This window comes from Scomber japonicus, chromosome 13 (genome assembly GCF_027409825.1).
Source record: "Scomber japonicus isolate fScoJap1 chromosome 13, fScoJap1.pri, whole genome shotgun sequence".
Classification (NCBI taxonomy): Eukaryota; Metazoa; Chordata; class Actinopteri; order Scombriformes; family Scombridae; genus Scomber; species Scomber japonicus.
Window position 1 is genome coordinate 16660847 of NC_070590.1, and position 15462 is coordinate 16676308.

General features: G+C 38.0%; 1 protein-coding gene across 1 annotated transcript in view; it reads left to right on the forward strand.

The window, feature by feature from the left end:
• The window catches only part of nrxn2a (neurexin 2a), a 97438-nt gene that overhangs the window by 4897 nt on the left and 77079 nt on the right, over positions 1-15462 (forward strand). The window contains exons 3-4 of the mRNA XM_053331014.1: positions 4420-4449; positions 14326-14627. Of these exons, the coding sequence (XP_053186989.1) occupies positions 4420-4449; positions 14326-14627 (332 nt within the window). The remainder of the gene's footprint in view (positions 1-4419; positions 4450-14325; positions 14628-15462) is intronic.

Consider the following 15462-nt stretch of genomic DNA (forward strand, 5'->3'; position numbering starts at 1 on the left):
TAATCACACTAGAAACTACAGAGATGACAAAGCATGCATATAAATCTTCGAAAGAGAGGACACAGCTAGTCCTAGTGGGCTTGCATCTTTCAGCAACAGTGACCTTGGTCTAATCTCTCATTACAACACACTCCATAACACTGTACTTTTCACGGAAAAACAAATTTGGCAAATCCTAATCCTCATGCAATGCCTCTTTCGTCTCAGATGCTCGCTAATTAATGTCACAGTAGTGGTTGGAAGGTCCTTCAACATCTGTATTTGTTCTCCACGGTATGTGTTTAATTAAACCTAGATGTTTGTCTTGAAGTATTTTTAAAAGTTATTTAGAGGCATAGGCACTTACAAAAATCTTGAAATCAAGACCTATTTTGCTTTTTTGAAATGAATTCTCTTTATAGTGAATATCACATCCTCAAATTTTCTGAAAATACTGTATCAACAATCAATCAGTATTTTTCAAAGACTATCATTGACTGATAAATCATTTGAAAAACTATAAAAACTAAAATAATGTTGAGATAAAACTGTTATACCACTCCATGATATACCTTAACACACTTCCTCTCTGAAGGTATTTTTTGTTTGCAAAACATTTCCGTATGGAAAAAGTTATTTGTTTTATGCTGGCAGGGCATCACTCTTTTTCATTGTACCTGACACAGGTTTCCCCCGCTACCTTTTATGTCACTCAATCACACAGGTCAAAAAACTTCTGCTGCACTGCTCTCTTTGGGTTCAGCCGTTCAGACCCCAATCTGTGATGCCACATTAGGTGCAAAAACAAACCAACCATCTGTAACATCATTGATTGGAGTGGAACCAGAAGTGAAACATTTTACTTGAAGGTTTGAAAACACGCAGCCATTTAGAAGCAGTTTTTGGCGTTGTACAATTTAGTATAGATTTACTCGGGCAACAGATGTAGATGAATAAAGGCGTGTGTATGCACAATAAACACATCACTAATAAATTATTGCTGCTCAGAAAAAATGACACAATCAATTGATCAAAGGGTGACTGAAATGATCATCATCTTTCATTTACTTTTAATACACACTGCTACAATGAGGCTAGAAGCTAAATCAAAAGGATCCTTAAAAGCAATATGTTAATATTTTACACACAATACAATACGTTTCTATTACCTGTTTAGGTTGCCTTTTATTTAAAAATAGAAAACTAGTAGATTACTGGTAGGAAGGGTGGTTTATATTCATACTGGCTTTCCCTTGCTAATGGGAGTCTATCAGTTTAAACCATTTATCTCTGCATTTCCACACACTGAGATTTGAATGTAAGGCTCAGCCAAGTAGGATAAGCATATTCAATGGGTGGCTGCCCCTATACAATACACCACTCCTCATCCACCTTACTTTAATTTCTTAAATGACTACATAGAGAAGTCAAGTGATGCTCTGGTCTTCTTTTGGTCACCAGCATTAGTCTCCGTCAGTCAAGGATGTAGATCAGTTTTCTTCACTCCAGGGCTCGAACAGAGGACTTCAGCAGAGAAAGGAGTAAGACTTGTCAAAGTGCTAGCTCCCTTTATGGCCAAGATTACCCCTCACATTTTGGGTGATGGGGTGCTGTGCATGATTCACAGATAGGGGCAGATATTCATCCTGTTGCCTTACTCAGAGGTGGTTTACAACCTGACACGAGTTGGTTTCACTGTATCTGCTTTAATGATGAATAAACTTTCTTCGTAGCCCTTTCTTGCCCCTGCCATGTCATTTTTCTTCATACCTGAGGAGATTGGTAGGGGATACAGATACCAAAGGAAGATGATGCTTAAGCTCCAGTCCAGTGTAATCTTAGCACCTCTGGAGAGAATAAGATTAACTGAGGGGTGATGAGAGAAAGGAGAGTGGGCATTTTGTATGCCTAGTGCATATGTTGGCTTGTCATGTGCAATGCACAGCCACCGTGGGGGAGCATACAGCAACTCTTTGTCTGCTACAGTATCTGGACAGGGTTGTAGGTGAATCCTGTTTAGGCAGAGGTTGATCAGTGTATCAGAAGCCTTCGTGTTGGCAGGCAGGGACACAGCCGTGGGTAGTCAGCAGCATGAACAGCCTTGTTCAGTGTAATGTGTGGAAAAGATTTGTGCAACAGCGACCTGCCACTTCAAGAGGTTTTACCTAATGACTGAACTGGGACTGGAACTGTACTCACATGTGAGAGAGTGACTTTCTTTATGAGAGTCTTACAGTAGGAGTGCTGATGCACTGATGAGAGCTGTTTGTTGTTGTCTGACACAGTGGAGCTCATGTGCTCAGCAGAAGTGCTGCATTGTGACAATACCCATCTCCTTTCTGGCAAGAAAAACATATGATCTCTGCCAGGCTGACCTATTGAGGTATCTGTGTGTGTTTCTCTGCGTCTCTGCTAAGCACACGACATAGATGTAGGAATGAAAGACTTAAGCGGGTAGTGAACAACAAACTAAAATCAAATTTGGCTTTGATCACCCCAGTGCATTCTGGCCGACCAGCTGGACTTTTATACACAGTCACTTGCAATTGCTGTGCAATATCATGTGATTTATAGGTTGCTGTTTGTTTTTGCTTTGAGGAACTTGCAAATCATATCATATCCAATATGACTGTTTTTTCTGGTGCTGATCCCATTTAACAGACAGGTCTGGGATCTGAAACAATAAGTATCCCAATACTGTAAATATTAGCAAACCATGAGTGTGCCATGTTACATTTGGTTTGGAGTACTGTATACTGTTTGTCTCATTGTGTAGGAATGTTACACCATTGAGTCCTGTATGTGTTGGCTAATTTATCCCATTTATCCCCCGTTTTGAACACTGCGGCTGTTGCATTGGGCTCACCCCTCTGCCCTCTATGTGAAAGAATATGGAGGTGGGATGTGGCTTTTTACCCCCTTTGGCTGACTAGCTTTAAGATGCTTTACAGTCTGTAGGCAATGCTTGGGCGGTATCCAGTTTTTCATACCTTTCGACATTTTACTGAGGTAAACAGTAATATGACAGTATTTGCATAAATCGTTGCTGGCGATAGGACTCATTGTAGCATGTATGGTACAGTATTCTCTAACACTGTTTTAAATATTCCTTATAAAAGCCAATATATGTAAGTCAACCACAAGAACCAGACCTCACCCACAAACCGCCAGCAGCGCAGAAAATACATGAGTGCTTAGGTAAGTTAGAGATAAGTTACAAGACAAAACTTAAGACAGCAAACAATGAATATTAGTCTTACCTGTTCATCAGGTACCACAGCAGAGAAACAGCTGAATACATGTCAGAAATGAAATTACTGAATGCTACAAGATGAATTTCAGCTCAAAGAAAGAGAAATCTTGCAATTTCTTTTCACCACAAACATAAAAACACAACAATAATTCATATTTTGTTATAAGTTTATAGCGAGGTTAGAAACTTTGAATCACTTCTTCTGCATTATTCACTTACTGCGGATTCAACCTGCAAAAATACGGCTCTCTGCCATGGCACCCCACACTGTGGTCGAAAGAGGGATTTCATGCTGCCTCCAGGGGCTCCTCACAAACTCTATGGTCAATCATAAACTCTAAAGTCTGTGTTTTTGACGGTATTGACAATCATACTGTAGGGATTACTAAATACCCTGGCATATTTTTATGCTGTGATACCGCCCAAACCCAAGAGTCAGTTAATCTTTACTACAGTGTAGGATCAGGTCCCAGCTCGGTCCCAGTTTTTTTTCTGGAATTACAAGATTAGATGTGGAAGATCATTGCTGGCTGACCCGTCACATTATGGTTTCATGATGTCTACTATAACAGTGGCGTTTCCCAGGCTGCACACTGTAAACCTGTTGAGCTGATGTTAAATCCTGTGTGAAATAGAGTGATAGACACCTAAGATTTAGTGGGTAAGGAGTGGTGTAACTGCTGCCCTCTTATAAAACACAGCCATATAGAAGGTTAAATAGGCTCATGTGGTTTGGCTGAGCACTTCCATGCAAATATCAGTACATATCGGGGTGGGCGTGCTTTAAGAGATCATAGAACGGCAGTTGTGTTACCACATGTAACTCTTGCAATGGAGAGCAGGTTTTATGTATAACCTATCTGATACATTTCAAACGCTGTCTGCATCAAGTAAACATACAGTATGTGTTCCATTTGGAAAAAAAGCATCTTTGTGAGCAACTGAGGGGGTTGCACCAATCAAGATGTTTTTTTTTCTTTCCTTGCCTTCCCTCTCCTCCCTTGAGATGTCTGTCCGTTTTTAGTTTGATTTCCCTTTTATATTTTAGTTTGAACTTTGACATCCGTACCTACCCCAGGATGTCTGTCACAAACTGCAGTCCAACATTGTGACAATGCTTTTGTTTTCCCAAACCTCTTTATGAATATCCTGTTTTTCGTATCCTTTTTTCTGTTCTTTCCCTCAAGGTCTGGCGCACCTGATGTTAAACCGCCAAGGTATGGGGTCTATTGGTTTGCTTTTCCTTGCCAGCCCACCAGATCACAACATTTCCCTTCCCCTGAAATCATTTTAGTTGACTGTGCTGCACTAATATTTCCTCTCCTCTTTTCTCATATACTTGCCTATTCATTTTTGCTTCCTGTCATGTTATGCCACTACTCACTCAATTTTTGTCCGTCAAACCCTTGTCCTGACCACTGACTGAGCTACTGGAACATCACCTTTGACCTCTGCAGTTTTTCACCAAGGTAATGCACCTATGCTCATACTGTAGCATCTCTTCGGTTTGGTTTCATAGTATTTTCAAAAGGAATAAACCGATGTCAAGTATAAAAAATGAAGGTGTCTCATGTCAAAGATGTCTCCCAGGTCCGCACAGAAAGCAACTGATTGATTTTTCCTGTTGAAATCATCAGAAGCATACATGAACAGAGGAATTCCTTTTGCCGTTATGTACACAATTTTGATTTTCATGCAGTTAAAATGTATTACTGACCTCATAATTCTGATCTTTGTGCTGGTTATGATTATTGATGGGTTGTAAATGACATTGCCTTCAAATGGTGTTTATATTGCAGTAATTAGTGCTATTCTTTATTGAATATACTGTACTGCATGACCACAGACTCAAGAACAAAGATTTCTGTCTACTGATGGAAGTAGTTTTTTACACAGGGAGATTTTTTTCCAGTGAATGCTACTTTAAAGTTCTGTTCATTTTCAGAATAAAAGGGATGGACACAAGGCTTATATATATCATTCTGCAAACTGTCTAAACTGAAATCAGTTTAGTGAGCTTTCTGAAGAAGACTGCATTAAAGTGAAACCACAGTACTGTGATGTAAAACCTTGAAGAAAAACATTCACCCAGTGCTGATGGTAAAATATACAGACATTACACAAAAAGTGTATTTTGAATGAATATTATGGGTAGCATTGACTAACACAAGGTTAGTGTTATTTATACTTTGGGTTTTCTGCCACGTGCTGTGAGATTCAGATACAATCCACCATCCTGTCTCCATGGCAATCAGCGTTGCTTCTAAACATATAGACTTTGCTTTATGACCATCTCTGACAGTATAATACAATGCTCAAGTCTCCATTTTTCCACTTTGGCATCGGCAAAATGTTATTTTCTAGAGATTAAATGATCTCTTGGTTACATTTTAAAAGGATAAACATCTTGAACATTTTGGATGAAATTACTGATCTGACACAAAAAGCATATTTGTTTTGTTTTTGTTACAGCCACTGTATTATAGACTTATATTTTTTTAGTTTCAATTTAAGTTTCAACTAAATATATATGTATATATATATGTATGTACTGTATGTGTGTGTATATATTTATTTTTGTATGTATATTCATATTATGTACATATACATATATACACATACATATACATATATACATATATATGTTTTTGCATTGGCAGTGATTTAAAAAATCTGTGAAAATCAGTGTTTTCCAGCTGGGTGTTCTCTTGTACAATTTCCGGTGTAAAACTGATATTGAAGTGAGGGCTGGGTGATATGGACAAAATCAAATATCAGGATATTTTCAACCAAACATCTCAATATCAATATTGCAACAATATGGTAGGGATCATAGTATGGATATAATAACTAAGTGGGTAAGGACAAATAATAGAACAGCCTGAACAGTCTGATTACAACATCAGTTTGCAGTAATGCAGCTGTTAAAACCAGGAAAAGACAACACTTTTGCCATATCATATATCAATATATATAATATCAATATGTTGCCCAGCCCCTATTGAAGTAATTTACATGAGATGAAAGGGCTCGAGCGAATACTTCACAGTATACCTGAGTTTTTTACCTGCTGTAAATGGTGCAGCTTGAGGCGGTACATGCCTGTGGTTCTGTGGTTACCCGCTTTGAGACAAACAAAAGCACTTATCAATCTTTTCAAGGCCAAAACATAATGTTCAATTTAAGCTTCTAAAGTGACTCATTGTACTATGCAGACAGAACAATACTGTCAGATATACTTAACTGCTGCTTGAACTGTACGAAGATGAACATGACTGCTGTATTAGAATAACACTGCTGTTTCAAATAGTTAATGATTCACACAGTAACTGTGTCCTAAAGGCCAACCACAATGTGATTTGTCATGAAATGAGGCCTAAATGTAATTGCCCCATTTCATGCATCAATAAGAAGAAGAACTTGGTAATTGATTGTGGAAAGAAGATTTACAGATATAACCCTCCAAGCAATACTCAGGCGTAGCACAGCTACAGTAGGTAACAAAGCACTGTACATCTGACTGCATGGGATATACATGAGACAAGTTTTATTACACCATTTAATTTCATAACATAACATTTGTTATTAACTTTGACAGCGCTCCAGCTTTTAGCCACAGGACATACTCTAGAGAGTGTTCTGATTTGGTCGTTATTTATTTGGCCACAAATTATTTGAAATCAAATAAACACCACTGTTGTCCCTCTCTGGGAAGAGGCCCATAGCCTATAAATGAATTAACAGATTTTTGCATGCTTCAGGAAATGATGTGTGTGCTTCGGTTCCCAAATTATTTGCTGGTCTGTGCTGAGGCACACAGATATATTGTATATAGCGAGATTTTCCATGTGCAGGTGTGGCTCACTGACCACCTAGAGTGCTTATGCATCTCCCTGCCTCCAGATCAATGGTCAACTGCTGCTCTGACACCCACATGCCCACACTGGTTGATTTAGGTTGGGGTGCATCCAGCCGAAAACTGACTCCCCCACGCAAGAGTAGCAGAGACAAAGTCAGCAACTGCCATCTGTGCCCCAGGCTTATGGACCACTTTGAAATTAATCAGCTGTAAAGCTTAATATTAATGAGCAATCCACATGTTGGCCTTTTTCATGTGGTGCAGCCACTGCAGCATAGTATAATTGTAACAAAGACTGGAACAGGTGGGCTAATAGGAAGTAGTAGCCTTCCCACCTGATATCAAAACCCTCTTTCTCTACAGTGATTAATGTGCTCATGCTGTGTCAGTTATCAGCTAATGCATAGCTCTCTGCACATTTTATTTAGACATGGGCACAGGGGTAGGAGAAACATGTAGACATTGTTGCTACCAATGTATTCTCTTGAGCCTTTTTTCTGCCAGTGTAGACAGCCATTTGCATGCAGGGATGGTAGCAGCAAAGGTGCAAGGTACCTTTTTTGGGACCATGTTTGAAATAAGTGTTTTCACTTTAACATGCTATCCCTTGGACTTTTTTTGTGTTTGATAATCCATATATCCCCATCAGCATCTCTTAGGTGCACATATCTGACTTCAGCCAGTGTCTTTGGTGAGTTAGCGACCGAGTCTATCTAGTGTCAGGGCAAACACCAGTATCCTTCTTCACAAGCCGGTAATCATTGTAGTTGCAGACAATGGACCACCTCCTAAGAAAGCAGGAACACAGAGATATGGCCTACTGCTCTCCCAGCCACCCACACACTTTCATTGATCCCTCAAAGACCTTCAAAAAGGCTTCAGGTTCATCTGCTGCATAAAAATATGTTTGTGGAGATTGCACAGGATATGATGCATATCCTCTTGTTATTTAGACTGATCTATAATGAGGAAGCCTTTCCAAGATGTTATTAGATTGATGATTAAATTGTATTATTGGCTAAATTAAGACGGAATACCTCTGGTGTCCCATAGTCACTTTTTTCTCAACCACAAGACTCTGAAGTTTATATTTCACCTACAATTTCAGTCAAATACCTAATTTCACATTTAGGCTCAGAAACAGAAGCTTAACAGCTGCTATCTGCTCAGAAGTTGAGTAAGTACACTGCTGAAGAGGGACCAAATGTTTGCATATCCAAGCAAAAATATTTAGGTGTAATGTTTCACTGCAAGGCACAAATGATACATTTCTGCACACTGTTTATGGGGCGCCATTTGTAAAGTTGGTCACACTGAAAATAACATCAACATTTTGCCACATTTAGTTTCAAACAGTGTTTAAAAAAACCCTTCACCACATTTACAGCAATATTTGTGACCTTAGAAATATATTAAATTGTTAAATCTAAATATTAAAGCTGCAGTTGGTAAGTCTTATAAAAGTAACTTTTTGTCATGTTTGCTAAGACTGTCACTGTGTAAAGACAGCATTACATGAAACTAGTCGTCTGTAAAAAAAAAAACAAAAAAAAAAAAAAAACAGGCTCATTTAGCCCCACCTACTGCTCCTACTGCAAATTGCCAGAACCCACCGCGACCGGACAAAAAGAACCAATCAGAGCCAGGATTGTGTCTGGTGGAGTGTCTGACAGCTGTCAATCACTGCTCACACACACAGGCCCCTCCCCCTTCGTCCTCAGCTCGGTCAAACTCATATCCGAGTTTCAAGGTAAGGCCATGTGAAAGTCACTGTAAAGCGTTTTATATATAGCTGTATGGAGTGTAGTTCATGTATTACCGATCACATGCACATCCATGGTCGCGTGCCGTTGCGCGCACGTCAGCCTCCTCTGGGGGAGGGACTTTGGAGGCAGGGCAGGAGTGCAGCGGAGAGGGAGGGGGAGGGATCTGAAAGTTGTACTTCTTCAAATTTGATGCTCCTCTCTCTTCTCAAAGTTACCAACTGCAGCTTTAAAGTCTGTGTAAAGTAAGAATAAATATGTGTTCTGAGTTTGACATACCACAGAAAAGTGTGTTGTTAACCACCCTGCCAAATGAATGATTAAAAAAATCATCAAATATATAAAAAGCCATCATCAATGGAGCCCCGATACCTTGATTCACCATGGCAACTACTGAGAAAAAAAGATAGTTACGTCACCTCACTGGAACTGGAGACCCCTGCAGGCCTGTGGTGAATATGAACATATATTTCACTAATAAAGTAACACTGCTGCAGGAGAGAGAAGCGGCATTGGAGAAAATTGCTGCCCGAGTCAATGCTTAAGTTTTAATGCACCACTCCACTGACTTAACTTACCTCACTTTGTAGCATACAGATGAAAACGTGATGTAACGTAATTGGAAGCAGGTAAAAATTAAATAAAAAAAACATAATTCAGAAAAGTGAGGCACATTTTGCTGGGCTATGATTGCACCTCGCTGTGATTTTATTCATAATTGACGTAGGCTATTAAACAAAGTAAATATTAAATCAGTGGCTATTTCAACATGTAGTAATTTAAACCCCCAACAGAAAGCTATTTAACACATATGTCCTCTCATCCAATATCCTGCTTAGTAGATTAACATTTTACACTATTTAACACAATTTGACTTATTATACATATTGGAGTCATTGATTTTAAGACTAAAATGTGACATGTGAATATTAAATAAAATACTTCCTAAAAATAAGATCAACAAAAAGGCAGATATGGCTGGAAAAATGTTAAGAAATGATTGAGTGTAATGAAAAGTGATACCGTTCTAACAGATATTCATCTCGGAATGAAAGCACATCCAATTGAGCTCTGAATACATCTCCAGACATAAGGCATTGTGAATTAATTCTGCCTTGATATCTATGGGATTGCAAAGAAACAGACAACCCATGTCTGGCAGCTTGCTTCAGGTAGGAGGAGACAGGTAGAAACTCAGAGTTTCTTAAAGAAAACCTGCCAGCGAGCAGGTTATGTTCACAGAGGCAGTTACCATGGTGACTGACTCAGAGTTTCAGTTACCTCTCTTTTCTGAAACTGATAACTCAGAGTTTCCTTCATCTCAGGGTTAACTTACTCTTGAGTTTTCACATAACCCGCTTTCTGGAATACCCCCCAGGTGTTGTTAACATTGATCTTTGATCGTAAACAAGTAGGAGGAGGGTTACTAGGGTGTGGCCATATATACTGACAGACAGACAAACAGACAGATAGATAGGTAGACAAACCAGACAGACAGACAGACAGATGAAGAGTTTTTTATTCCGTAAACACAGTCTGACCATCTTGAGCTTTTATTTCAGTGCTTCCAGTTACCAGCAGTGTGAATTTGCATTTTAGCTAAATATTTAGTTTCACCCCGAACATTTAGATTTAACATTTAACATTTAGATTTAACTATTTAATATATTTCTAAGGTCACAAATATTGCTGTAAATGTGGTGAAAGGTGATGTTAAAAAATTCACACCATTTTTTTTTAACACTGTTTGAAACTAAATGTGGCAAAATGTTGATGTTATCTTCAGTGTGAGCAACTTTACAAACGGTGCTCCATACACTGTTAGGCTCCAAATGAATACTTTAATTCTCTTTTTCTCTTTTTAAGGAAATGTTTCAATCTACACGATCTTCCTTAGGTTAGTGTGACAGAGAAAAAAGCTATTTCTTGTAAGATGCAGTAGTCAACTCAAATCACTATCACCTGTTGGAAACAAGATGGAAACCACTACTGCACAGTACTGAAAAAACTTGAAATACAATGTTAACATGACATCAATGATGTCCTATCTCAACATATTTCATTCGGAATGTGGAATATCCGTATCATACCCCAACAAGTAAAAATACAAACTAAAAGAGAAAAAATATATACATATAGAAAAATGTAAGGTTGTAATACAACAGCTTTGTAAAAGCATGCAGAAGCATACAAAATATTTTTTTTAATTCTCTAATGATGATTCAAGGGCCAAATACAGGAGACATCTGAAGGTATGTGTAAATCTGTAATATAGTGTTAAAATCCACTTCATTGTCTACAGTTTAATACACCAGATGGTCATCAATTCCAATCAATCACATGAAAGGTTTCAAATCTAAATAGTGCCAAGTGTATAAAAGTAAAAAGAATGTCTCTCGGTTTATGTCTAGGTGCAGAAACAGGTTCAATACGGCTGTATCTTAAAGTGGATACATTGTGTTTTAATGGATTGCACATTATTTAGTCTTTTGCTGCTTCTGTGTTCAATTTGTGGCAAAGCCACATGGGCATTTGATCATGTGAATAAGATTTTTTGTTATTACATATAATGACACCTTTACTGTAACTCTGAGCTGTTCACTGGAATGGAAAATGCACTTAACGGTGAAGTTATGTAGTAATTACCATCAGGAACAGAAGGGAGGAAATGTGTGAGTGTTTCCTGCTATATGTAACAATAGCTTAATCTTAATGTTGGGGTCTGAGCTCAAAATGCACCAATGTTTTCCTCATGCAAGTTTCTTTTTTCTGGAGCACTGTGATTGCCATCTTGTTTTGTTTTTTCCCCCTGCTGCTTGCTGACCAGCTTCAAGAAATGCCTTTTTTCTCTTTCTTTCATGTTGATCGAAAAGAGAAAAAGAGTATTAAACTATTTACAGTGCAGGCCTTTCTCCTTTGTTACAACTACTGCTGAAACAATAGAGATTAATAGGACAACTGATCCTGCTGGCTTAAATTGGTCCAAGAGTTCAGAAGCCGACATTTACTGTAGAAACAAGTATAGGCTTAAGGGTCAGCTTATCCTTCTAGCTTGAAACAGCTTGCTCAGTAGCTTTGAAGCAGCATCTTGTAAAACAAGCTAAGGAGTGTCTATACTGGCTTGAAACAGCCAACTCTTGATTTCAAGAACAGGTTTTTTTTTACAATATTTAACATTAATCTTGTACTTCACTATAAAACAATGGTTTAATGTCAAATGTTACAACCTGAAACAACTTTTCAGACAAAGTGGGACGAGCTTTAACAGCTGTGGTGTCTGGGTTCAGTTTCAACAGTTGCTGTCTACAACCAGGTTTTTTCACGTCATCACATTTGAATAAAGTCTCAAGATTTATAAGTTGCTCCTTAATAGTTTTGATTTTACAATTTTTTATAAGGCATTGAAGTTGGTAGTGTTTATAGATGTGTTTTCATGTATGTAATGGCCCTTGAGTAAATCTATCTATCTATCTATCTATCTATCTATCTATCTATCTATCTATCTATCTATCTATCTATCTATCTATCTATCTATCTATCTATCATCTATCTATCTATCTATCTATCTATCTATCATCTATCTATCTATCTATCTATCTATCTATCTATCTATCTATCTATCTATCTATCTGTCTATCTATCTATCTATCTATCTATCTGTCTATGTATCGTTCAGTCTTACAAAGATAACAATTTTACATGCTACCTTTGGTAATAACTGTCAAAAACCCAAACAAATCAATCATTATTTTCAGTAAGGTGCAATAATTTAAAAGATGTATATTTTGTACAGAGATGTTTTGACCCTACAGCTGCATTGATAGGGTTCTTAGTGCAGCTTGTGAGAAGTTATGTTTGCTAACATTTGGAGCGCCAAGAAATGAAACAGACAAAGACTAACATCTTCCATCTGCTTCGGTTAAAGCTGGAACAGTTGGGGAAATTGTTCAACTGTACACTAACATGTACTGTATATTCACTCAATGGACATGCTTCTACAAGGATCGTAGTTTACCTGTTTAGCCAAGCCTGACACATTTATATTGACATTTTAAAAATGTTGTTGTTGAATGAAGGATAAGGCCAGCATTATACTATTAATTTCTTGTTGTCAACAAATTGCAAGAAAAGGCCAAAACCAACACTAGTCTGTCAATACTTTCTGGCCTTCCCCACCTTGCCAGTGGTGCCCTGCCCAAAGGCAATTTTCTCCCACTGGAATTTTAAATCTTTGAAAACAGGTCACCAATATTTATTTTTATTTTTATTATATTTTAAAGGCAAAATAACTTCTGAAAAGAGCTGAGTAATGTAGCTTTCAGCAAACTTTACTTATACAGGAGTAAATAGTGCATTTGTTCCTGACTATTCTCAGCTACCATGCAGCCAGCTCATTGATGTGTTTTTAATGGTTTTGTTACAACAATCTAGGTTTAAGGAACAGAGAAATAAGCTATATTAGGCTTTGGTTACACAGGGAATGCCTGTTAGGTGGAACAAGTTAGTGTTGGTTTTGGTCTTTTCATTTGTCGACAGTAAGAAGATGAACTATATATATATATATATAGATAGATAGATAGATAGATAGATAGATAGATAGATAGATAGATAGATAGATAGATAGATAGAGAGAGAGATAGATAGATAGATAGATAGATAGAGAGATAGATAGAGAGAGAGAGAGAGAGAGAGAGAGAGAGAGAGAGAGAATAAAAAAAAGAAGAATGTAAGACCTTTAAGGAGGTTTGCAGTTCATTCCATTTAAAATATCTGTTATATCTGAAACCAGTTCTGCCAACATTAGTGTAACCATGAGGGATATCTACAGCAGTTGCTTGATTGTGTACTGTAGATTTAAATGAGAGAAGAGATGTGAGCTAGTTTGGAAACTTCTTTTCACTGTAAGGAAGCCCAACCGACCCTGTGATACAGATATGTACATAATTTGTAATTTTTGATAAAACATAATGCACTATGATACTATGATTTAACTGCTGAAGTACTGTATTGATGGGGCAGCATGACAGTACAAAATATCTCCATAACCAAGGACAGAAGTGACGGGTGGCTGCATAATATTCAGTTGGAATATTGTGGAAAAAGGTTGGAGGAAGAACTTTTCTATACCATGATTACCACCAGCTGCATTCTTTAATGTGAAAACTATACACAGAATCATGTTTTTAGATATTGACAATACACACTTCCTTCAGCATATACAGCAAACTTTTGAGAAGAGTCAACCACAAATACATATATGTTTGATTTAAGTCAGTTTAGGTAATAGTGAAATACTTGTTGAAGAATATTGCACTGTGTACTTCCCGCTCCTTTTAGTCTTGTTTCACTCACCAAAGTCTTACTCTATCTCAACATGTCACTACAGTAGTGAGCATACTGTGCAGTAAATAAGTCAAACTTGAGCCTGAAGACTGAAAACATAATCTAACACCATTCTCCTCCCACCTTAGGGCAGGAGGAGTCAGTGGCCACCTTCAAAGGCAATGAGTTCTTCAGCTACAACCTTTCCCAGACGCCCATTCAGAGCAGTTTGGATGAGATCACGCTGTCCTTCCGAACCCTGCAGAGGAATGGCCTGCTGCTTCATACGGGGAAGTCAGCAGACTATGTCAACCTGTCCCTGAGGAATGGTGCTCTGTGGCTGGTCATCAACCTGGGCTCTGGTGCTTTCGAGGCCCTGGTGGAACCTGCCAGTGGGAAGTTCAATGACAACGTCTGGCATGATGTCCGAGTGACACGCAACCTCCGCCAGGTATGTATACGTCCAGTGCCCGTGGTTTCCAAGTTTTCAGTTCACAGGAATGAGACATTTTGTTAAATATGTAGATTTTACTTGATTATGTTAGACACTGCTAGTAAGAATTTAAAATCATGAGCAGTATGTCCAAAAGGAAACAATTACTGTAAACAGTCGTGATTTATAGTATATATTTCAGGTACACATAATACTGTATATACACAGTATAATTCATAATATTTGTATATAACTCGCATGAGGTCTAGGTGATATGGCTGAAGATATGATTAGCTTAGTCCATCATCAGTATAAACACAATTTCTTATGTTATCGAAGATATTATAAGCTCATATCAGGTAATTGCCCTCTTTCTTATGAAACAAATTGCTTTGGTAGAAGGTCCTTTTTAAAAGCAACTTGCCTTTTTCCACAATACAAGATTGCTGTGAAGGTCTTTTTAACCGTATTGAAAGACTCAACTTGTACAGAAAGTCCATCATATCCATATGTCCTGCAGTAGCAATCTAATGTTTGTATCCTGTTCTTCACTGGATGATAATTTTCATGCAGATTTCCAGATTTTAATTAATGTAGCCACAGATGCATTATTGCAGAGGAGGATGCATTGGAGAGGTCATGCAGGAAACAGCAGGGCTTTTATAATACTTTTGCATGTGTCCAGCATTGTACTGCAGTACCTACTGTACTGTACTCCAGCCAAGTACATCTCAGCCCTAAGGTTTCATATTCATTAACAATGTCCACTGGACACAGAGCTGAATTCCCAAACTAATCTACACACTGCCAGGATGTGTCTGCCCACTGGCTTTCTTCTACGACTGCAGTCATT